Source organism: Dipodomys merriami, unplaced genomic scaffold (genome assembly GCF_024711535.1).
Source record: "Dipodomys merriami isolate MVZ:Mamm:240054 unplaced genomic scaffold, mDipMer1.0.p SCAF_123, whole genome shotgun sequence".
Taxonomy (NCBI): domain Eukaryota; kingdom Metazoa; phylum Chordata; class Mammalia; order Rodentia; family Heteromyidae; genus Dipodomys; species Dipodomys merriami.
Window position 1 is genome coordinate 2,442,798 of NW_027202527.1, and position 24,742 is coordinate 2,467,539.

The 24,742-nt window shown below is 39.9% G+C and overlaps 1 protein-coding gene across 1 annotated transcript; it reads left to right on the forward strand.

Moving 5' to 3' along the window:
• Positions 1-127: 127 nt before the first annotated feature.
• Positions 128-24,621, forward strand: LOC138823781 (ubiquitin-like modifier-activating enzyme 1). Its single transcript, XM_070017344.1, has 26 exons — positions 128-158; positions 2,250-2,303; positions 2,474-2,529; positions 2,609-2,777; positions 2,864-2,998; positions 3,975-4,081; positions 4,326-4,416; positions 4,725-4,857; positions 7,654-7,751; positions 7,850-7,996; positions 8,131-8,307; positions 8,405-8,509; positions 8,593-8,673; positions 9,000-9,155; positions 12,277-12,442; positions 12,574-12,770; positions 15,434-15,498; positions 19,543-19,738; positions 20,361-20,435; positions 20,554-20,743; positions 22,579-22,667; positions 22,853-22,945; positions 23,059-23,250; positions 23,986-24,087; positions 24,191-24,291; positions 24,433-24,621. Exons 2-26 carry the CDS (start codon positions 2,250-2,252, stop codon positions 24,566-24,568), a joined length of 3,111 nt encoding a protein of 1,036 aa, XP_069873445.1. The 5' UTR covers positions 128-158; the 3' UTR covers positions 24,569-24,621.
• Positions 24,622-24,742: the final 121 nt, after the last annotated feature.

A 24,742-nucleotide genomic window follows, 5' to 3' on the forward strand; every position in this document is an offset into this window, starting at 1 on the left:
ATTCAGGCGTGGAAATGGCACTTCCGCTCCTGCTTCAGGCTTCCTGTGTAAACGGAAGTTGAGGCCGCCATCTTGTCGCAGGCGGAGCCTCAGGGTGAGGGCGCAGGAGGTGTCCTCTGAGGAAGGGTCGAGCACAGCCGCAAGTTGGTCGCGGAGGGGTAGGCTTAGGCACAGCTGTAGGTGGGGTGGCGCAGTGTGCGGGGAGAAAATTAGGGAGAGGGTGGCAGCCAAGTTGGGTGTGAGCTACCTCAGCGCGGCGACCTCTGTAACCAAGGGCCTTTCTCTGCGCGCACACCATAGTGAGAGGCCATGGGAGGCGGTCGAGGGAGGGGCCTGAGTCTGCACCAAGTGCACTGTGGGGGTTCCTATGCTGCTGGGGCAGAAGGGAGGGGAAAGGAGGTGGACAACAACCCGGACGTGGATTTCACATCACCAACCTGTAGTTGAAGCCCAAGGGTTGTGGTTTCCTTGCTTAAAGGCCATGCTAGGAGCCATGTGCATTCCTGGCCCAGGGTCAGCTTGTATTGCCAGGCACAACATGAACACTTGGAACTTCCACTCACTTTTGGACTTATGTACAACTCTCATTAGTGGTCAGTATGTTTTCGTGAGCATCGGATTACCACCACAAATATGGGATCCTCATTTTGTGCCTTTAAAGATACTTCTGCGAATAGGGGAAGGTGGGCACAATGCAGACACGTTAATTGAAATATCCCAGATCACACCATTAACTTTTTCAATTGAGGCGTTTTAAAGTGTCCTTACATGGATGCATACAGTTAGCGAATTAAGAACACAAATGAGCACCCCCCCCCCCCAGGGCTTGATTCCTCTTTCCCAGCCTGTCAGGTACCTAGGGGAGCCTGATCTACTTAGCCTCATTTGCCTTTTGGTAAAAACAACAAACTCTTTTTGATTGTTCAGCTCTGATATTACTCCATCCCCTGCCTTTCTAGCCAGTGTAGAGAACTAAAGAAGAAAGGACTGTGTGGACATGGACCATCTTTGTTAGTGGCCTCTTCACTCAGAAAATGCTCTTAAGCATTGCTCTTAAACATTTTTCTTAAGAGGCCTTTAATGGGTCCATGTTTTCTATTCAGATGACTCCCTGGAAATATGCTTTTTCAACTTTCTACTCCTCAGAGGAGTAATTTCAGTAGGAAATACCAAAAACCTTGATACCAGAGAGTTGTTCTGCCTCTCCAATTCCAGCTCTTAGAAGGCCATCTTGGTTTTCTAGGGACAAACACTGAGCATTACTCTAATACTCATGGTCCTGAGATAACCCTTAAAGTCTCCCTGTGGCCCAAACATCTCTAACAACCAGACATGAGGCAGAAGTTGTTTGAGCATGTAATTACTGCTTCTTCATCCAGTTCCCAAGATATCATTCCCTAGCCTACCAGTTCTGGTCCCAACCCACCTTAATAGGTTCACTTTTGAAACTTATCTCACCTGTCTCTACTTTTATTTATTTATTTATTTTAATTTAATTTTTTTGTGAGCATACTGTACAGAGGGGTTACAATTACATGGGCAGGATAATGCGTACATTTCTTATCAAGCATTGCGGCCTCCTCCTTTGTTTACCTTCACATCCCTTCTCAGCCTCCCCCCCCATTCTTCCCCCCCACCAACGTTGTAAAGCTCGTTTTTGACATGACAACTTGTACTTCTCATTGTTGCAACAGGTCCACCTGTATCCTTAAACGACTTGTTTTTCCCCATCTCCTCCACAAGTTATACTGACATCAAATATAGTGAAAGCAGGGGTTATACTGTGGGGGAGGGACATACAAAGAAACAAAGAGATAATCTTATAAATGTGTTAGAAACAAATGCATGAAAGAAAATACATTAAAATACATATCTAAGGGTTCATTTTCCTAGCATCACATTATCTGACCTTTTCCGCTTGACTCATACATATAGTGAAGTAAGCCAGGCCCAAAGAAATATAGGTCCCATGGTTTAACTTATTTGCAATACCTGTCTCTACTTTTAATGGTAGCTTTTACAAGAGGTTCTGTATGAGTGGTTAGAGACATAAAATCCCTTTTAAGCATTTAGCCAATATTTACTTACTGAACTTTGGGGTCTGGAATGTTCAGACTTACATCCTCTTCTACTTTTGTAAGGAAACTTTTTCCTAGCATTAGCCAATGTCATCACCTTTCCCAGAATTTCTTCCAACAGAAAGGGTCTACTCATGTGTGCTTCAATTCTGACGCTCCCTTACTCTACAGATGTCCAGCAAACTGCTTTGTAAGAAACGTCGACTGTCTGGACCTGATTCCAAGGTGGGTTCTGACTGTTCTACTATAGACTCTCCAATGTTTGGATTTCCCTCTGGAACAAACAAAGTGTCTTATACTTGAATTCTGGCATTTGGGATGTTCAAGGGGGAGGTGCTGATGTAACCTTGTCTGTATCTTTCTAAACCCCTGAAACTGCTTCTCTGTATCCCTAGGCAATGCCAAAAGCTGGTGAAACAGACATAGATGAAGGTCTTTACTCTAGGCAGCTGTAAGTGTTGCCTAGAATTGGAATGAATGGTGGGAGGAGACATAGGGTAAATCCTGACCTAGAGATGCTGTTTTGCCAGGTATGTCCTGGGTCATGAGGCAATGAAGCATCTCCAGACATCCAGTGTACTGATATCTGGCCTGCGGGGCCTTGGTGTGGAAATTGCCAAGAATATCATCCTTGCAGGGGTCAAGGCTGTCACCCTGCATGACCAGGGCACTGCCCAGTGGATTGACCTGTCCTCACAGGTACTTTCTGACTCCCTTCCCCTTGCTAAAGTTTCAGCCTGTCTTGAGAACAGTTTCATCTCAGTTCTGGCTTTGGCTACCTTTAGTTCTACCTTCGGGAAGAAGACATTGGCAAAAACCGAGCTGAAGTATCTCAGCCCCATCTTGCTGAACTGAACAGCTATGTGCCTGTCAGCGTCTATACTGGGCCCCTGGTGGAAGACTTCCTTAGTGGTTTCCAGGTACTAACTAGCATCACACTGATTAAAGTTTTATAAATCTTTCTTGTGTTCTCTAATTTTCCCATTCTCATCCGCTATCTCAGATTTGGTTTTCTCTGTTTCTCTCCAGCTCTTCCTGAATTGTATGTCTCCCCTTGCTATTCAATAGGCTCCCTACTTCTTAAGCTATATCCCATCCCATTATGTCAGACTTGCGAAGATTTGTCACACTAGCAGTCCTGTGCATCTTGGTTAGGACACATAGGATGAAATTCAACTTTGGATTATTTTTTCTTGGGATTTTCAGGAGCTGAATGTATGTGTCCACACATTGTAGTATTGTGTAGTATTGGTTGTAGTATTGTGAAATGAGCCCTGGAGCAAAACTGCCTTAATGTGTAGCCTTGAGTTTTTGTGACTTTATGGGTATGGAAAAGTCACTTAAATTCTTCTGCCTGAATTTCCTGTAAAAACAGGAAAAATGAACTATCTACTTTGTATTGTAGAGCTTTTGTGAGGGTATCTTATAAACGTTTATTCAATAAATGGAATGCACAGAGGAGTTGTGTGTGTTTGTCTTCTGCCCTGTGATGTGTGAGAAGACTAATCCTCCAAAGCTTCTAAAATAGACATATAATCTCTTACTCTGTTGAATCAGGAGAGGTATGGAGACAAATTTTACAGCTCATGCCTGCAGTTATTTTTTGAGAACTGATATACATCATGTGTATTAGGAGGAAACCCAGGTTTTTAGAACTTTAATCTCTTTTAGAACAATAGGGTGTAGGTGGGTAGAAGTTCATATTTGTCAAAAATTTGTTCAGACTCTCTTCTTCATTTATTTTGTGGATGACTCATTTGTTTTTTCTTTTTTACTTATGTTGACACATATTTGTATTGATTTCCATCACACTTCCTTTGTTAGCCTTTTTCTTTATTCTTTAACTTCCCATTGCCCAAGTGTCAGGTCCTCAGCCTGTATCTCTTGTCTTTACAGGTAGTGGTTCTCACAGACACTCCTCTAGAGTATCAGCTGCAGGTGGGTGAGATTTGCCATAACCATAGGATCAAGCTGGTGGTTGCAGACACCCGGGGCCTGTTTGGGTTAGTGTCTGTTCTTCTTCCTTTTAATCCCCTGCCTCCCCCTCAGGCCAAAAGGCTCCCACTCCCTTCTTGTTGTATTTTGCCTGCCATGTTTTCTGCTTGTTCATTTCCATGTGGCCCTGGAGCCATCTATTTCTCACTAGTAATATCCTAAGTTTTTTTTGGCAAGCACACTGCACCTTGATGGACCAGTGAGTGCCTTGTGCAGGATCTCATGCTCCAATCACATTCCTTACCTCTGCAGGCAACTCTTTTGTGATTTTGGTGAGGAAATGATACTTGTAGATTCCACTGGAGAGCAACCACTCAGTGCAATGGTTTCTATGGTCACCAAGGTAAGGAGGCCAGTCCCGAGAGTTGTTCCTTTTTTTTTTTTTTTTTGGTGGTCATGGGCCTGCACTCTGGGCGTGGGCACTGTCCCTCAGCTCTTCAGCTCAAAGCTAGTGCTCTACCACTTGAGCTATAGCACCACTTCTGGCTTTTTCTGCTTTCTGTGGTGCCTCATGCAGGCAAGGCAAGCACTCTACCACTGAGCCACCTTCCCAGCCCCCGGGAGTTGTTCTTGTAGACAGGTACATGACAGTTATTCTTCTGCAAGCACCCTGAAATTGCTGCCTCTAAATGTTACTTCTTTTCCAACTAGGATAACCCTGGAGTTGTCACCTGCCTAGATGAATCTCGGCATGGATTTGAGAGTGGTGACTTTGTATCATTCACAGAAGTCCAGGGAATGAGTGAACTTAATGGCCTCCATCCCACTGAGATCACAGTGCTGGGTATGCCAAAACTGTAGTTGTGAGAATTGGTTGGCCAAAACAAGGGAAACCTTGTCCTTGGTTTTGGGCACTCCCAGAGGATAAGGAGAAATGTGTGTTTCTGGAATCTGAGGTAGGACATAGAGATGGATCATGGAAAATGACCAAGGAAAAAAATAAAAAGCTCATGTAGAATTTATGGCCACTCCTGTTTTCATTTTCTATTTTTTGGGTTTTTGTTTTAATTTTAATAGCTATATTCTTTGAGTATTTGCTTCAAAGTCATTGAAATAGTGTTCTTGTCATATTCACTACTCAGTGTTCTTGTCATATTCACTTGTCATTTGCATTTTTTAAGTGAGGCTGATACATATCTAGTATTGCACAAGTGTTTCATGGAAGCAGACTGAGCAAACAAAATCTGAGTATTGTGAAAACACCTTACAACAGAGTACCATTATTTACTTGTTAATTTGGTGCCATATATTTGTATTTTAAACTTCTAAGCTTCTCAAAACAAGTAATTTCACCCATCCTTCAATTTCATTGTTTGCTGTTTGTTTACCTTTACATCTGAAAAAATGTTCCTTTTAACATTGTCCTATTTTTGGCTTATTGATAATTCTTTTAGATTTAATTGTATGAGATTTATTTTCTCTCTTTCTCTCCTCTTTTCTTTTTTCTTTATCATTTTTAGTCATCCTGGAGTTTTTTAATTTAATTTAATTTTTTTCATCCTTTGTTTGATGTGAGCTATCAGTTCATGATTCATTTCCCTCCAGACCTGTTATACCTGTTTCTGGAGGAACTTTATTGTGGGAATAGAATTCCAGATTGACAATGTATTCCTTCATTGCTTTTGTTTTCTTTCTTATTTTTGTTCTTCTGTAGTGTTGATGGTTACTTTTTGTATCCCTTCTTCCAGGTGTTGTGATTTTGGTGTTCTCTGTATGTTTCCTTTTTTCATTTGTTTTCATTTAGGCTCAGTTTAATTATCTGTGTATTTACATTGTTATCCAGTTTGGATAAATTTTTCTTTTGTCAGGAGATGGGACATGATTTGTTTTCAAAACATAATTTCTCTGAGATTTCGATCACTTTTCATTTTTTCCTTTTTGTTTATGTTTAGCATACTTTGTTTTACTTTGTCAAAATTAATATTGTAATGTTTTCAATGTTCTAATCCCATTCAGTATGTGAAATTCAGTGGAGAAGACTGAAAATAGGTATTACAAAAATATTCCATTTAAAGACATTATAGAAAATCATGGGCATGTTAATGTAGGAACTAGACATATTCATCTATTACCAGATACAAGGAATGTAATAAGTCAAATGCAAAGAATTTTAGGAGAATGTTTGAAGCCAAAGAAAGCTTTTTAGAGACAACAGTTTTCTGAAATCTCAACACAAATAAGAGTAGAAGATTATTGTGAATTGGCTGGTGCTGGATTAGTATTTTTCTTTACTATTTTTGAGCTCTATTTTTCTTGGTGTAGTAATGGAGTTTTGAGTTTCACACTTGGCTAGGCTCACCTACCCAGCCATGCCTCAACCTCTTTTGTGGGCTGGCTCTCTCTTAGCTAGGGTCTTGCTTCATTCTGTTTCCTTTCCTGAGTTTTGTTTTCTTGTGCTGAATCCTATAAACTCTGATCTCTGTTAGCCTTTGAACTCTTGGTTCTGTCTCAACCCAAGGGAGTTCACTTGGCTTTCCCCTCCTGCCTGCTTTCTGTTCATCAAGAGTAATATTGGGATTTCATCCTTTTTTTTCCATCTCAGGATCTAGTTACTTGGGCTTATGTTTCTATGTTGAGATGAGGTTTTCTTTTGTTTGTTTGTTTTTTGGGGGGTTGGTAAGGTTGAAAGATAACTGATGGCCAAACGTGAAAATTTCTGATCCTTTTTGTCCCTGTTGTTTGAAATAAGAAGATGCCTGAAAACCAATGAGGTTTTGTTGTAGTTGGTCTTTCCTAATAAACATTGTGTCTGGGTTTGATCTAAGCCTTGGGAATAGAGGGGCTATGCTGAGGACCAAGTTAGATGAGGCTAAGAACTAAAGGGAATCAAGATCCTGGGATTTTAAGTTGAACATCAGATTTTGGGTAAGGAGACATATCTATAGAATCTGACCTGAGGGGAAACAGAGATAAGATCTGAGATGAGGGCTAGAAAAGAGAGTTTCTGCAAGTCCAGCTTTTGAGTTGTATTTGGACAGTTTGAAATACAGAAGAGATACTGCTGTCATTTCTGAAGTGTGAGTAGCTGGGCCATGGAGGCTTAATGAAAAGCACCTTTGGGTTTGAGCTAGTCTTTTGGGCTGACAAAGTCACAATGGAGTGGAAAGAAACATGAACCCAGAAAGTCCCCTCTCTAGCACTAACTTCACAGTGTGGAGGGGTTTGGGCCTAGATTCAGGGCAGAAGGCAAAGTAATTACTGGTTTCTTTCCTTAATTTTGTTTTGATTCAGTATCTGACCTTATTACCTGTCTAGCATTTGAACTATGACTCTAGTCTCTTTCTGTCTTTTTTGTTGGGCATTTGGTTTGATATTATAGCATCCCATTGAATAGGCCAGCTAGCCTTGAATTAATTATACCCTTGCCTCAGCCTGCTGAATGCTAGCACTGATATTATACAGGCATATTTTCAGAAGGGAGATTGTTTGCGCATTCAGAGGTTGGCCAAAAAAAAAAATGCACTGTTACGTAGTTTAAAATGGCTTGTTTAATTCTTGTCTTGATTTTGACACTGATTTTACAAGGGCAGAGATGCTACATGGTCTGACCAGTTTCTGTCCAATTTATGTTACTCTCCAGGTCCTTACACTTTTAGTATATGTGATACTTCTAACTTCTCTGACTATATTCGTGGAGGCATTGTCAGTCAAGTCAAAGTATCTCAGAAGATTGGTTTTGTGAGTATGGGAAGGGAGGGTTAGAAGGCAAGCTGGTATTTTAGGCATTTCTAGTTTGTTTTGTTTATGCAGTGGTCTTGGTATCTCACTTTCCACAGAAGTCCTTAGGAGCTTCTTTGGCAGAACCAGACTTTGTAATAACAGACTTTGCTAAGTATTCTCGCCCTGCTCAGCTGCATGTTGGCTTCCAGGCTCTTCATCAATTCTGTGCTCAGCATAGCAGGGCACCTCGGCCCCACAACGAGGTAAGTGGATGGGTGAGTGAGCCAGCCAGGGTTCTTGGCTTGAAGCTTTATCATGCCCATGCTTCTCTCTATATCCTCCCTACTCTTGCTGTCATGGTAATGCTGGGTTCTCTCTTGGCATTCTGGCCTACCAGGAAGATGCAGTAGAACTGGTAGCCCTAGCGCAAGCTGTGAATGCTCAAGCTCCACCTGCAGTCCAGCAGGAAAATCTGGATGAAGATCTCATCCAGAAGTTGTCCTATGTAGCTGCTGGGGATTTGGCACCAATGAACGCCTTCATTGGAGGCCTGGCTGCTCAGGAAGTCATGAAGGTCAGTACGGGTAGGAAAGGGCATGGCTTTATGTTATGCATGAGCCCCACTGACTCCACCACTTGTGGTCTGCCTGTATTTGTCCTTCTTTCCATAGGCCTGTTCTGGAAAGTTCATGCCCATCAGGCAGTGGCTATATTTTGATGCCCTTGAATGTCTCCCTGAGGACAAAGTAGCCTTTATGGAAGACAGGTGTCTGCCGGTAAGTTAGTGAGAAGTACTATAATTTGAGGAAAGATCTCTGGGGAAGATTCTAACTAACTTGCCTGTTTTCACATGAACCAGCACCAGAACCGTTATGATGGACAAGTGGCTGTATTTGGGTCAGACCTGCAAGAGAAGCTTGGCAAGCAGAAATATTTCCTGGTGAATGATACTGATGGGCCCTCATTGCCTTCATGTTCTGATCCCTGATCATCCATTCTTTGTGGGCTTTGGTTCTGATTCTTGGGGTATCATTATAGAATGTCTGATCATGTGTTATTTTTCTATACATTGAGAAAAAGCTTCACACAACTTTTAATTTCCCCTATCTGATTCCTCTTCTCTTGGGTAACCATAGGCTTTTATGATCCTGGGACCAACAAATGTGGCACTCCATCCTCTTACCTTCTGGGGACATGTGCAGTGCAAGAGAAGACCTTATGTTTCATTTAGTCATTCTAACTAGACCTTTGCTTTACTCCTTTCAGGTGGGTGCAGGTGCTCTTGGTTGTGAACTGCTCAAGAACTTTGCCATGATTGGGCTAGGTTGTGGGGAAGATGGCCAAATCACAGTAACAGACATGGACACCATTGAGAAGTCTAATCTGAATCGACAGTTTCTCTTCCGTCCCTGGGATGTTGCAGTAAGTGCCAGTATGATGGAATAAAAATTTAAAAGGTTATTCTTTTGCAGATTTCTCCTATTTCTCCTATTTCTTTTCTACAGCCTTTCAGTCTTAGGTATTTCTTTAAAGTTTTTGTATGTTCTTGTCAGTTTGTATGCTTTTGTCAGTTTTTACAACTGTTTTCCTCTCTGTTTTCTTGCATTCTTAGCCACTGCAGATGTAGTAGGGAGAAAGTATCTAAGGAATTGTTAAGTGTCAAAGGAAGTATTACTTTTACCTGCCCTTGATTTGTCTTTATTCCACATTCTAGGCTGTAGACATTTAGAATAGGTAACAGAGCCAAAAAGAAGTTTCTTGAAAGGCTTTCTTTTCACAGGAAGATAGCACGGTAATTGAGAAGTTCTCAAAGTGACTGTATCTTGAGTCCCCTTGTGGTGGTTATTTCTCCATGAGTCCACATGATAGTGATGCCATGTGGGTTTGCCAATACAGTGGCTCATGCATGTCATTCCAACTAGTGAGATGCAGAGATTGGATCTTGGTTTGAGGCCAGCTCTGGGAAGAAGTTAGAGTGTGAACTTCAGAATAAACCTAAACTAGTGGGGACTTAAAAGTTTGAGTTTACAGGGATAGTAGCATGATGGTCCAGGCCTGGACTCAGGCCCTTTTGTGAAATATAACTAAAGGAAGAAAGTGCCTTGTAGTGAACGTGCTTGTGCAGGTACCCCAGTACCCCCAAGACACAACAGCAGAAAGTACTTTCTCACTCAAATTCCTTTCATCCAATTGGAGGAAAAGTTGGCCCTACTTCAAGAAAGCCTCCTGTAATTCAGTGAAATGTTATTTTCAAAATGAATATGAGATAATTTCTATTAGCAAAATTTAGTTTAACAACACAGTTCCATAGTGTTCTTGCTTACACGAATGCAATGAATTTTCTCCAGACTGATTTCCTCATCACCCTCCATTGTATTCTCAACCCCTCCTAAAATGTTTCAACAGATTTTAGTGTTCTAATATTTTTTGTTGGTCATGTGGCCTGAACTCTGGGCCTGCACCCTGTATTTGCCACAGTACCACTTCCAGCTTTTTTTTGCTTATGTGGTGCTGGGATAGCAAATACATGGCCGCATGCATGAAGGAAGGCACTTTACCACTGAGCCACCTTCTCAATCCTCAGTGTTCTATTTTTATAAGTACACATGAACTTCTTTGATCCATTCATCCTCATTTATCATGTCCATTAATCCTCCTACCTTCCAGTGGTATATACCTACAACAAAAGAAAGTTTGAGGTTTGTTCCCCCTTTCTAAGTGTATTCATTGTTGTACCAAGGTTCTCATCATCCTATTTCCATGATTTTTTGTTTTATTTTTGTTTTATTTTTGTTTTATTTTATTTTTGTCGGTCATGGTGCTTGAATTCTAGAGCTATGCACTGTCACTCAGCTCTTCAGCTCAAGGCTTATGCTCTACCACCTGAGCCATAGAACCACTTCCAGTTTTCTGGTGGTTAATTGGAAATGAGGCTCTCAGATATTCCTGCCCAGCTGGCTTTGAGCCATGACCCTCAGATCTCAGCCTCCTGATTAGCTAGTATTACAGGCATGAGCCATGGCATATGGCCCATATGTTACTTTTTACCAGAATAATTCTCTTCCTTGCTTTCTCATTCCCTGCATACCCATCCCTGTTGTCAGCAGCCTCTTTCATTAAGATTTTTTGTACCATGTCCATAATAAGTTGCATATTGAAATTGACTCACCTCCACACTTCTTTATGCCTTCCAGTTCCCTGCTTATTTTTCTTTTCCCACTAAACAGTCCCTGTGTTAGAACCACCTTGTCTTTTGTACAGGGGTATGTGTTCGTGTGTGTGTGTGTGTGTGTGTGTGTGTGTGTGTGTCATGGGGCTTGGACCTTATATCTGTGCTCTTCTACCACTTGAGCCACAACGCCACTTCTGGTTTTCTAGTAGTTTATTAGAGATAAGAGTCTGATGGACTTTCCTGCCCGGGCTGGCTTTGAACCTGATCCTCAGTTCTCAGCTTCCTGAGTAGCTAGGATTACAGGCATGAGTCACTGGTGTCTGGCTGTGTTCCTATATATTTTATGTGCAATTTTAAATGATTCATTCTCTTATCTTTAAATATCTTATTTGGGCAAAAACAAGCATTAGAAAGATTTTAACAAAATAAAATTCTGAGCCCAGTACTGATGGTTCATTCTTGTAACCCTAGCTGCACAGGATGCTGAGTTCTCAGGATCACAATTCAAAGCCAACCTTCCTTTATGATTCTTCACTACTGCAAAAGAAAAATACAATTACAAGTTACAAAGTCATTGTTAAAAGATTCCAATAAGTACAAAAGCTCAGTGAGAAACAGAGTAAATTGGAGGTGCCATAGAGTGTGCTACTTTGCAGTGTGAAGAAGGAAAAGAATACTTGGAAAAACTCATCTGCTCAAAGACCTGAACATAGGAGAATAAGAGAACATTGAGGAAAGAAATTATCCCAAGAAATTGTGGGACCTAATGGAGATTGTTTTTGATAGGGGGAAGATGACTTGGGTTCTGAACAGATTTTACTTATCCCAAACATTTCCACTTTGATTATCTTTGGGTAAAATATAATGTTGGTGTGGTGTCTCTAATCCATTGGTTCTTAATTGTTTGAGTTGTTTCTTTTTTATCTCCCCTCTTCTCACCTTTTTCATAGTTAAAGTCTTGTGACATTGTCATAGGTAGTACCATTTGTTAATCAGGGCCCCTGCTAAACTTGGAACCATCATTCATAAATCCATCCTTAGGTTAAGTATGTAAGTGGTTACATGGGAAATATGTGTGTTCCCTTGTTGCCACCCAGAAGCTAAAGTCTGACATGATTGCTGAAGCAGTGTACCAAATTTTGTTGTTGTTGGTCATGTGGCTTGAATTCTGGGCCTGAGTGCTATCCCTCCGCTTTTCAGCTCAAGGCTAGAACTTGAGCCACAGTGCAATTTCTGGTTTTCTGGAGTACACCAAATTTTAATCTTCATGTCAGGGTGATAAACCACCAGAACCGTGTAGGTAACTTTGTATTCAGGGTAAACATGTAAGTGGATACATGAGAAATATCTCTGTTCCCTATTGCCACCCAGAAACTAAAGTCTGACACAGCTGCCACAGCAGTACGCCAAATTAATCCCCACATAAGGGTGATGAGTCACCAGAACCGTGTGGGCCCTGATACAGAGCACGTCTATGATGATGACTTTTTCCAGAACTTGGACGGTGTGGCCAATGCTTTGGACAGTGTGGATGCACGTAAGTTTGGTGGTTGGTGGATAAGGATGCGGGGAGCAGAGGTGTGAAAGAGGGTATTGGGGAATGGTTCTCTTCCTGTCTCACCCAATATTCCTCCTGTTTGTATGCCATTCTCTGTCTCTTCCCTGAAGGCTTATACATGGACCGCCGCTGTGTGTACTATCGTAAGCCTCTGTTGGAATCTGGTACTCTGGGGACCAAAGGGAATGTGCAGGTGGTCATCCCCTACCTGACTGAGTCTTACAGCTCTAGCCAGGACCCACCTGAGAAATCTATTCCTCTTTGCACACTGAAAAACTTCCCTAACGCTATCGAGCACACCTTGCAGGTAAGCAATCTTAGGAGTAGAAGTGGTATTGATAGACAGGTGGATGATGTCTTATCACCCTTTAAGTGTAGCGAACCAAATTTTATTATCTCAACTTTTTCTGAGATTGCACAAGCAGCATAACTTTTCAGAAATTATTTTTGTGTTTTGTATTGTAAAAATAATGTACAGAGGGGTTACATGAGTAAGGTAATGATTACATTTCCTATCCAGCATTGTTACCTTCTCCTGTTTTCCCCCTACCATTCCTTTCCTCCCACCTCCTATATGGTCATATGTACATAGCTTTTGACATTTTCTGCTTGTCCTAGACATATATTAGTTAATGTAAATAAGGGAAACCATGGGTCCTATGTTTTGTTAGGCCTGGCTTACTTCACTTAATATAATTTTTTCCAAGTCTTTCCATTTTCTAACAAATGGGTCAATGTCATTCTTTCTGATGAAGGCAGAGAAGTCCATTATATATATATATATATATATATATATATATATATATATATATATATATATATTTCCCATTTTCTTGATCCATTCATCTACTGAGGGGCATCTGGATTGGTTCCATATCTTTGATATCGTAAACCCTACTGTATTGTTGGTAGAAGTGTGAACTTGTTCAACCACTTTGGAAAGTAGTATGGAGGTTCCTCAAAAGACTCCACATAGAGCTCCCCTATGACCCACCCAGCAATCCCACTTTTAGGCATTTACCGCAATGATCACAAGCAAGGCTATACTAAAGCTACCAGCACAACTATGTTTATCAGAAATTATTTACTTGATTTTGTGTGTTTGTTTTTGAGTAGTACTGGGGTTTGATTTCAGGTCTTTTTGCTATTGACAAATTAGCATTTTATCTTCTATTTAAGCCACACCTCTAATCTACCACTTTTATCCATTTTTTTAATCTTGAAAAAAATATAAGGGTTATATAAAGTTCTTGCATATCTAGACAACTGAGAATGTTTTTAAGTTTTATAAACTTTTGAAAGCTGGGCTCCAGTAGCTCATGCTTATAATTCTAGCTACTCAGGAGGCTGAGATCCTAGGATGCAGTTAAAACCCATCCCAGGCAGGAAGGTTTGTGAGACTCTTTATTTCCAATTAACCACTAGAAAATCAGAAATGGTGCTGTGGCTCAAGTGGTAGAGTGGTAGCATTGAGCTGAAGAGCTGAGGAACAGTCCACCGGCTCAGAGTTCAAGCCACATGACTGGCCAAAATATCTGAATGTTTACTCCTTTTATACTACTTGTATTTGAACTTTGTAGTTATGAGGTATGTGTTGAGCTATGATTCCCAAGTCCATTTTACCTGCTAATTTTTGAGGCAAGGTCTCAATTTCTTGCCCAGCATTAGCCTGGGCATGAGTTGCATCATTCTATTTTCTACTTTCTGTAGATGGATGGACACAATGTGCTATAACTTCCCAATATTTGTTAACATGGGAGCATAAAAATGTGCTTATGTTAGCTCTAGATCTTGTTCTCACAAATAGCTAATATATTGTAGTCCCTGAATCACTCTTACTCTTTCTAGAATGTCCTATATATTTAGGCTTTCCTAACTGTTGGGAAAAATGTACTCAGCAGCTCTTTGGTCATCTCAGTTTCTGTCATGTATTACACATATAACAGTATGTATTATATAGCTGAACATAATACATTTAAGAAACTCTATAAGAACCAAATCGTAATTCCATTTTTCTTTCAACCCCTGAATAAAGATTCTGTTTTCAGAAGGTTTTTAGTTCAGGTTTTGAGGCATGTTAGGAGTGTAAGATGGAAGACATAGAGATAAAAATCCAGTCCTATTGATACCTTAATCTTTACAGAATATGTGTGCTGCATTTATCAGTGTCTATCTGTTCGCATCGAGATCTCTAGTAGACTCTGGTTCTCTTACAGTCTGCCCAGTATGATGGAATGCTTCAAAGGAGGTTTTAAAACAGATTGTGCCTGCTATCAGGGATTACAAATGCCTGTCTCCAAAAGGTGTATGTCATGAGTATTTCTCATATGCAAAGCACTTGGCATGTTCCATGTACTTGGTACTACTGGTGAGCTTTAAGTCTAGATGTGATTACTCATTTCTTCATAGCAGTTCATGAGGCATAAATGTTTCTATTCTAAATATGTTACTTAAACAAAAGACCAAGACCTGGGTGTTTCTTTGTGTACCTGCTGAAGTCAGAAAGGTAGGTAGTAAGGGGAATTAAAATTGAGCCTGAATATCCAGAGTCTAGATAGAGGCTACCAGAGTAAGTGATCATGTAATCTCAGAGACATCCTAAGCCAAGCTCCATGAAGATATACATCATGTCTAATGCATAGAACCCAGGAACTGCAAAAGTGGATCATGTCTTTATTTTAATTTTTATCTTTTTCCTTTTTTATTGAGATACTTGACATAAAACCCTTACAGAAGTTTTCACATGTAAATACTTGTGCTAGTCAGGTTGATTAGTTTTTAAAGTTTAGGTGAAATACAAGAAAGTTTGGAGACTGTTTAGGAGCTTCAGTTTGAAAGCTTCAATGAATTCCCACCTAGAAGCACTGTGTGTGTTTCCTCTGGACCTGTTCACTGATTGACTTTCCAATATCTAAGGAGACTTATGTTATCAGCCAGTGTACTACATAATTCCATTTGCTCTGTCCACAGTGGGCTCGGGATGAGTTTGAAGGACTCTTCAAGAAGCCGGCAGAAATCGTCAACCATTACCTCATGTATGTCTAATTCACTCTGCCTATCAAACCAGGCATTATAGCACTTCCCTTGTTCCCTAACATACACACTCAGGCACTAGGGAGTTTTCTATTTTCCTTATCATTAATGTTAATTGCACAAAGGGGTTGCATCACAACCATATACACATACAATATTCTTTGATCAAATTCATTCCTCCCCATTGTACTCTCCTATCTCCTATTGCCTCCCTGCCTTTATTTTTTGTAATTATATTTTATTATGAAGTTAATGGGGAGAGAGAGTTACAGTTACATAAGTTAAATAATGAGTACATTTCTTTTTGAACAATGTTTTCCCCTCTTTCATTTTCTCCCACTTTTTCCCCTCCCAGTCACCTGTCCTCCAGATTGTAAAGTTCATTCCCAACATCATGTCGAGTGAGTTTCACTACTGAATTGGTTCACTTTTGTCCCACTGTTTCTGTGGTTCCCCTTTCTGTCTCCAAATCAGATAAACTTATATAGAAGACCAATGGTACAGAAATCAAAAACAGTAACAAAGGAAATCAAGGGGGGGAAATACTGCAAACAATGTAATAACAAACTTTCGGTACCCATTCTTAATCACTAATACTTCTATACATATATACAGACACATCTACACACATCATATTTGTGTGTATATATCTGCATGTGTGTGTATGTTTATATATTTGTATATAAACGTGAATATAAACAAATACCTTTACACATATATATATATATGTATTTATTGATAAATGGTTGGTTTTGTGGTGTTTTAATGTATGTACATACATGAATGCTGTTTCACCCCTTCTTTTCTCTCCTTCTGCCTCCTTGTTCCCCTGTCACTTCCACTTGTACATTCAGGTCTCATTATTAGTAGTATAGTAATAGTAGTTACAGTGACAGCAGCAGTAGTATTATTTTAGGCTTTTTTCTTTTCATTCTTCTGTTCTTTTCATTCTTCTTTAGGTCCAGATAATACTCCATTGTAAATATAGCCCATTTTCTTTGCTTATCAATGCTGCACATAGGGTAATAATAAAGTTTGTCTTTTGTGTACAGTAGTTTGCCAAACAGTAATTTGCATGGATCTCATGTATGGTAATTTGAGTTAGACTAAAACTCATATGCCCAAGAATTCTATGTCAGGTGGGGAAATATGGTAGTTCTATGTTTTATGTTTGTGTGTGTTTATCTGTGTGAACTGGTACTAGGGTTTTAACTCAAGGCCTGTTTTTATACTCAATGGCTGGCATTTTCTCTTCAAGTTAATCATTTTTCCTGGTGAATTGGAGTTAGAAACTTGCAGGTTTTTTCCCATGGGTATCTCACCTGTTGCTAAGCCATCATCACCTGTTCTATTTTTAGTTTTATGAATAACCTTGATACTTATTTCCAGATGAACTGCACTAATTTACATGCCTACCAGTAGCATATGAGAGTTTGCTTTACTCCACATGATGGATACCATTATTTGTTTTGTTTGTTTACTGGATGTTAGCCATCTCACTGGGGAGACAGGAATTTCAGTGTCTTTTGGGTATGCATGTTTTATGGGTAGGGATGTAGACTACTTCTTCATGTGTGTATTGGCTGTTTGTACATCTTTTGAGTTTTGTGTGTTTTCTGTATCCTTCAATTTCCTTTGTTCTTTTTTTGAGTTTTGGTTTTGGTGATACCTTTGATAACCAACCTTCTGTTAATTAGGCAGGCACTCTACCACTTGACCCATGCTCCCAAGTCCTCTTTATGTTCTAATTATTGTTTTGATTTCTGAGACAAATTAATCTTATATATTCTATGATATAGTTGGGGTGACAGGCATGTGCCACTACCACCCTGAGAATGGATATGGGCTTTTGTTAATTTTGTGAGCTAATAGCTGACAGAAGTTTTTTCTGACTACTCCTATGATTTTCTCTTCTTTTTAGTAACACTTTCCCTTGTTATGCTGAAGGCTTTCAATGTAATGCCCTCCCAAAAGTTACTTCTTGCTCTTTATTTCATGGGGTATTGAATTCTTATTTGGAAAGAGCTTTACCTTTACCTGTATTTATTAATGTTTTCTCCCATAATTTACATTGAGGCCTTGGATCCATTTTCAGTTAGCATTTGTATAAGGTGACAAGTAGGGTTTTAATTTTTAGTGTTCTGTTTTCTTTTGTTACTGACATTGTTTTCTCTGTCTGATGTGTTTTGACTCTCATTAAAAATCAGATGGCTATAAAATTTGGGACCAGTGTTCCGCTGGTTTGTATGTGTGTTTGTTCTTGTGACAGTGCCAGACAAAAATACTTCATTACTCCTGCTCTGGAGTAAAATTTGGGGCCAGTTTTTGTGTGTATGTATTTTTTTAATATACATCCAGGATTGTAGTCTTCCACCAGCATTTCTTCTACTATTGGGTTCTTTCCTGTGTCCATAGCATTTTTCTGTTTTTGTGAAGAATAACATTTGGATTCTGGTTGGAATTTCTTAAATTCTGCCAATTGATGAACATACCAGGTCTTTACTATCTTCCTGTGACTTCAGTTCCTTTCGTTTGGTGTTTTTCAGTTTTTCTTTTGAATGCTTTTTTTGGTGGGGGGGGGGCGGTTGTGGGGCCTGAACTCTGGGCCTGGGCGCTGTCTCTCCACTCTTCAGCTCAAGGCTAGCGCTCTACCAGTGAGCCGTAGTGCCACTTCCGGCTTTTTTCTTTTTTCTTATGAGGTGCTGGGGAATCGAACCCAGGGCTTCAGGAATGTAAGGCAAGCACTGTACCAGTGAGCCACCTTCCCAGCCCATTTTTCTTTTGAATGCTTTTAATCTCCTACTCAAGTTGATTCCTGATGTCTGTTTCTTTTCTCTGAGCCTGTTGTAAGAACTGTTGTCCTGATTGCTTTCTCGGCCTAGTTTGTACATATAATCATTTCTGACTTTTTATGTTAATTTTGTGTGCTACAAACATGCTGAAAGTGTTGATGAGATGTAGTTTTGTTTTGGTGGCTGCTATAGAACTACTAATATGTAGTATCAGACAATCTGACCATAGGGATGACTTGACTTCTTCTGTTTCTATTTCTGTGTCCTTCATATGTTTCTATTGCCTTACTGTACTGGCTAAGAATTCAAGCTAATTACTAGAAGAGTGGAGGGCATATATACCTAGGCCTATTCGTCCATTTAAAGGAATTGGTTTCAATGGCTTCTTGTGAAGAATGTGGTTGGCTGTATGTTTATCAGATAGTGATATGCAGCTATATATCTTCTGCTACTACTTTCCTAGAAAGCTTATTGTGAAATAGTGTTAAATATTTTGAAGTTTTTTTCTTGTTTTGTTTGGAAAAGGAGTTTAAACTTAGGGCTTAAGTGCTTTTCCTGAGCTCTTTTGCTCAAGACTACCACTCTACCTCTTGGAGCCACAATCCCATTTCTAGTTTGTGTGTAGTAGATTGTAGATAAGAGTCTGATGGGATTTCTCTGCCCTTGTCCAACCTCGGTCCTCATATCTTAGCTTTCTGTGCCCATCCTGTCAAAGGCTTTTTGTCTGGAAGGACTGGATATGATCATTTGATTTTCCTCTTCTGTTTATTTGTTGTTTTATGTGTATTTGTGTATTATGAATTAAGTAATGTATTATGTTGATTTGTGAATGAGAACCATCCTTGCATCCACAGACTGATGTCCCAAATAGGTATTGGCTTATGGTTGTCTCAATTTGTTTCTATTGCAAATATTTTATTGGAAATACTTTTATGGCTGTTTTTGTCAAGACCCTACTATGTAAGTTTGTGTGTGTTTGTTGTATTCTTGTCTGGTTTTGATATAAAAAAAATACTAGCTTCATCTAGTCAGTTTGCTAGCTTTCCTTCTTTTTGTACCTCATGGAATAATTAGAGGAACATTGGCATAAAAGAATTGACTTTATTAGACAGATTTTCTGAATGAATTAATTAAAGTCTTCGTCTCATTTCATGGGACTCAAGAGTGGATTCTTTGGAAAAGTTTTCTTCCACAAAGAACTACTGGATCTGTCAAGTAATACTTTATTTGCTTTCTTTCTCAAATTCCTAATAGAGATTCCAAGTTTGTGGAACAAACACTACGTCTGGCAGGGAACCAGCCTTTGGAAGTATTGGAGGTTGTGCAGCGTAGCTTGGTGCTACAGCTGCCCCATAGCTGGAGTGACTGTGTGACATGGGCTTACCACCATTGGCATACCCAGTACTCTGACAACATCCAGCAGTTGCTGTACAACTTCCCTCCTAACCAGGTACGGCCCGTTTCTTGGGTCTCTGTGACAACCATTTCTGGATAACAGAAATTTAACCTAGATTTTCAGTATAGCTTATTCCAGGCTATCATATTGACACCCTTCCCAAGTCACTGACTGTTTATGCCAGTGCTTTCTGCAAACATTCAGTTTTGTCCTGTTTGCTCAAATACAGGCGTGCCTGCCTTGTCACTCAAATAGGGGCTAATCTTCCATTTACTAGTGCACATTTAGGGGAACTGGATCATATCTAATTAATACTGAGAACTGTACATGTTAATAGTGAGACATTTTGGAGTTACACAAAATAGATAGGTTTGTAGACTCAAGTCTCAGCAAGCCTAAGGGAATGCACACATTTTCTCTCTCTACCAACATATCCAGATATGTCCCATGATGTCTGTTTATCGCATAGGAGACTTGTGAAGATTAATTTTCATCTGTTAATATTAACATATTTACAAGTTTGTTAACAAAGTGTGTGTCTGAACCAATATAAATTGCATAAAAATTGAGTTTGGACTTCAAGGACCAAAATTAGAATTCCTAGTCTTTTATTGCATATCCTATATGAAACAAAACCCAGCAACAGCAAAAACATTACAACTTTGTTTTCTCATAGCTTTCAAGCTCAGGAGTGTTGTTCTGGTCTGGGCCCAAACGCTGCCCTCATCCACTCATCTTTGATGTGAACAACGTAAGTCTTCTCAGAGGGTTCACAAGCATCTAGTGGCAGTTGGATGTGTGAGAAGTTGGCAGAGACTGTTTACCCTAGTCTCATATAGTCCCTCTTTTATGCTCTCCTTTTTCCCCAGGCCTTGCATCTGGACTATGTGATGGCTGCTGCCAATCTATTTGCCCAGACGTATGGACTGACAGGGTCTCAGGATCGCACTGCTGTAGCAAGCTTCCTACAATCCCTTCAGGTCCCCAAGTTTACTCCCAAGTCTGGCATCAAGATTCATGTTTCTGACCAGGAGCTACAGAATGCCAGTGCTTCTATTGGTGAGAGTATTTAGACTTGTGTCAACAAGTCGCTGCCTGTTCCTTGCTTATCTGTGTATGCCTCCTCAGTAACCTCTGCCATTGGTGGTACAGTGTGACCCTGTGGCCAAGATTTACTCATACACCTTTCTCATGCACCTCCATCTTCTATATATTGTGGGGATATATAAAGTATTTAAAACAAGGATTAAAGTTGGATGAGGCAAATTCACTATTTTCTTCCTCTGCAAGATTTCAGAACTGTAATGCCACCATTCATTTTTGAGTTCCATGCTGACTCAAACCTAGAATTCTACAGCCTTAGAGTCCCAAGTTCTGGAATTAAAGTTATGAATATACCCATTTAGCATATTCTTTCTTTTTCATATGTGCATTTGTCTCCTACTGAGTTTGTCCTTGAATTTTTTTTCTGAAAAGGAAAGGAACATGTTTTCTAACTGTTTTCCTCCCTTGATTCTTTACATGATATATGTCCTTAGAGATGATTCCTGCCTTCCAGGCTGCATATCTACTTCAAATTTGACTCTGTGTATACTATGCACCTGGTACTAACCTCTTATTTCAGTGTTCAGCTCTCTATCCCTCTTTATGTATCATTATGTATCATGCTATTTCTTCCTTTTCTTCTTATCTTTATCTCTTGTGCTTATCTGACTTTCATATTTTCCCCATTTCCTTTTACAAGTATTTTGTCTTCTGATATTTCTTCCTGTGCTTCTATAATACACGTATTTTTCAGCTGTGTCCTTGTCTATATATTTTGCTGAGTAAACAAATGATCATTCATTCCCTTAGCGCTACTGTTCTCTCTGTTCTACGTCTCTGTTCCCCATTATTCCATGCCAAAATTTTACATACATTTTCTGTGAATTTCCTTGAAATTCTCTTCCTATTTGCCCTATTACATCTCATTTCTGTCTTAAGCTCCCATGTCTTGTTTTTTTGGTACACTTTTTATTGTAAAAAATTCTGTACAAAGGGGATACAGTTACATGAGCAAGAAAATAAGTAAATTTCCTATTGTTCTCTTTGTTTTCACCTACGATGTCTTGTTTCATTCTAATCTTCTCCTTCAGGGTCCCCATCATGTTATTTTTCCTTTGCATGCTTTCTGATACTTTTCTTATTCTATATTCTTAATGCAGTCAAAACACCTACAAGATTTAAATCTTAACTCTTAAGGGTTTGTATTCACCGGTGTTAAATGGATTAACATTTTCTGTGCAACATGTCTCTGACTTTTTATCATCTTATAGAATTGAAAGTGTATGTCCATTAAACAGTTTATGCCATCTTTCCCTTCTCACAGACCCTAGCAACTTGCTTCTGCTTTCTGTTTCTCTCAATTACATTACAATAGAAATTTTATGTCATGTAAGTGAAATCATATATGTAAGTGAAATCATGAAATAAGAAATTGCTTATTTCATGAAGGAAAGTAGTCTCAGATTCCAAGATACATACTCCCTACTGACTTTGTTAATGTCATTCTTTATGTAAGAAGTTCATTTTCCAGTAAGGCTGAATAGTCTTCTTTTTAATGGTTCTCTCCTCTTGGCACTTACAAAATAACATTTACATACTTCTATCATTTCTGGTGCTTTGAGCCTCCAGAGTTAGCATCTGTTTTTGTTTCTGACAACTCAATTACCTCTTGACATACTATGGTTGGGTTGTTTTCTTTTTCTCTTCTCCTTTATTATTTTCAAGAATTTCTGTCTTTTTCAAGCTTTTTACCTGCTTGAATACCTATACTGTGAACTTTCGCTTCTACCTCAGATACTTGCTTGGTTTTGACAGGGCTGATGGTATTCATCTTCCATTCCACTCCACAGATGATGTCCAACTAGAAAAAATCATTGCAACCCTTCCAAGTCCAGTTATGCTCCCTGGATTCAAGATGTACCCTATTGACTTTGAAAAGGTGCTGGACAGGGGTCTTGGAATGCACAGGAGGGTTGTTCACTGCTGGGCTTGTTTCAAGATTATTAGCCTCTTGGGGTAGCTCAGTTGTTCCATGTGTTTCCACATAATTGGGTCTAGAAGTTATTTGTCTTCCCAAATGGCTACAGAAGTCTTTTTCTCATCTGATTCTCCAACTGCCAACAGGATGATGACAGTAACTTCCATATGGATTTCATTTTGGCTGCATCCAACCTCCGGGCAGAGAACTATGACATTTCCCCTGCAGACCGGCATAAGGTGAAGGCTTAAATTAAGATCCCCTCCTGCCAAACTTGGGTTTCTTACATTTCTTGCCTCCCATTGAACCTGCTCTCTCTGAACCATGATATCTTCTGGGCCTGTTATAACAGAGCAAGCTGATTGCAGGGAAGATCATCCCTGCGATTGCAACCACCACAGCAGCTATAGTTGGCCTTGTGTGTCTGGAGTTGTACAAGGTGGTCCAGGGACACCAGCAGCTTGAGTCATATAAAAACAGTTTCATCAACTTGGCCCTGCCCTTCTTCAGCTTCTCTGCACCCATTCCTCCAACACATCACCAGGTAGGGGTGCTGTCTGGCTAGAAATTTTCCATGTTACCCCTTATTCTAGAATTCTATTAGTGGTTCAGAGAGACAAAAAGAGAAAAGTGAAAGACAAAAAGAAAAAGGGATGGGGCTGGGAAGGTGGCTCAGTAGTGGTAGAGTGCTTGCCTTGCATGCCATAGGCCCTGGGTTCGATTCCTCAGCACCACATAAGCAAAATGAAAAAAAGCCAGAAGTGGCTCTGTGGCTCAAGTGGTAGAGTGCTAGCCTTGAGCTGAAGAGCTGAGGGACAGCACCCAGGCCCAGAGTTCAGGCCCCAGGACCGGACACCCTCCAAAAAAAAAAGAAAAGAAAAAGGGAAATGACTTCAGTTAACCAGTTCTAGGTCTCAGAATAGGATCTGAGACATTATAAAACATGGTACCTACAAAACATGGGATGTATATACTTAAACTTGTATAGCCTACTTCATTATCATTCTGTGCCATAGATATGCTTATGGAAAATAAGTCTCTTGACTACTGCATTTGTAAAAGAAGGAATGTCATTGTAGTTGGGGAAAACTGTGAAATATAATGGATATGGTCTGTGAGTGAAAGAGATCACAGGGACTCCAATGTTATACCTTGCTGGTCATTATACTAATTTCTGTTTGGATTTGGTTGCAATAAGATGTGGGGAACAATAAGGTTTTGGAGATGTGATGTGAGAGCCATTTCAGGTAATGCTTTGTCATATCTGTTTGTCCCTCAGTATTATGAGCATGAGTGGACTTTGTGGGATCGCTTTGAGGTACAAGGCATGCAGCCTGATGGTGAAGAGATGACCCTGAAGCAATTCCTAGAGTATTTTAAGGTAAGGCTCTATTCACCTTTACTTATCACTAACTCTGGGCTAATACTTGTGTACTGTCCCAGCTCACTGAAACCACTGTTCCCTTTCTTCCTCTTCTCTCCAGAGGGAGCACAGATTAGAGATCACCATGCTATCTCAGGGTGTGTCTATGCTGTATTCCATGTTTATGCCAGCCACCAAGCTTAAGGAAAGATTGAATCAGCGGTGAGTTCTGGGCAGGGAGGAGGAGGCTTTGTATGATACTTTGAACTCCCTGTAGTACCACTCAAAGTTCATTATCTTCACTGTTCCATCTGACTTTCCCTTTTTGATTTCTGCTTCCTGACATTCTGCTGTTTGATTTAGAATGACTGAGATTGTGAGCTGTGTTTCAAAGCAAAGCCTAGGCCATCATGTACGGACCTTGGTACTTGAACTATGTTGCAACAACCAAAGTGGAGAGGACATCGAAGTCCCTTATGTACGATACATCATACGCTGATACACCTTGAATCCTATCAGTCTATTTCCAAGTCCCTCCTACATGTGATTCCAGCCAAGCCCATGTGTCTTCTTTCTAAGAGCTCTGTACAATAGAGTTTTCTGTTTGTTTAGAATTGGAATACATAATAAAGAGTTTGCCTACCTGTGGCGTGTCCTTTTTTTGCTAAGTGAG

Excerpts from the sequence above, each read along its gene's own strand:
- LOC138823781 (XM_070017344.1), top strand. The coding sequence starts at position 2,250 with ATGTCCAGCAAACTGCTTTGTAAGAAACGTCGACTGTCTGGACCTGAT. Across the intron at positions 19,739-20,360 it reads ACAACTTCCCTCCTAACCAG|CTTTCAAGCTCAGGAGTGTT; the intron begins GTACGGCCCGTT and ends GTTTTCTCATAG. Across the intron at positions 22,946-23,058 it reads CCCCTGCAGACCGGCATAAG|AGCAAGCTGATTGCAGGGAA; the intron begins GTGAAGGCTTAA and ends CTGTTATAACAG.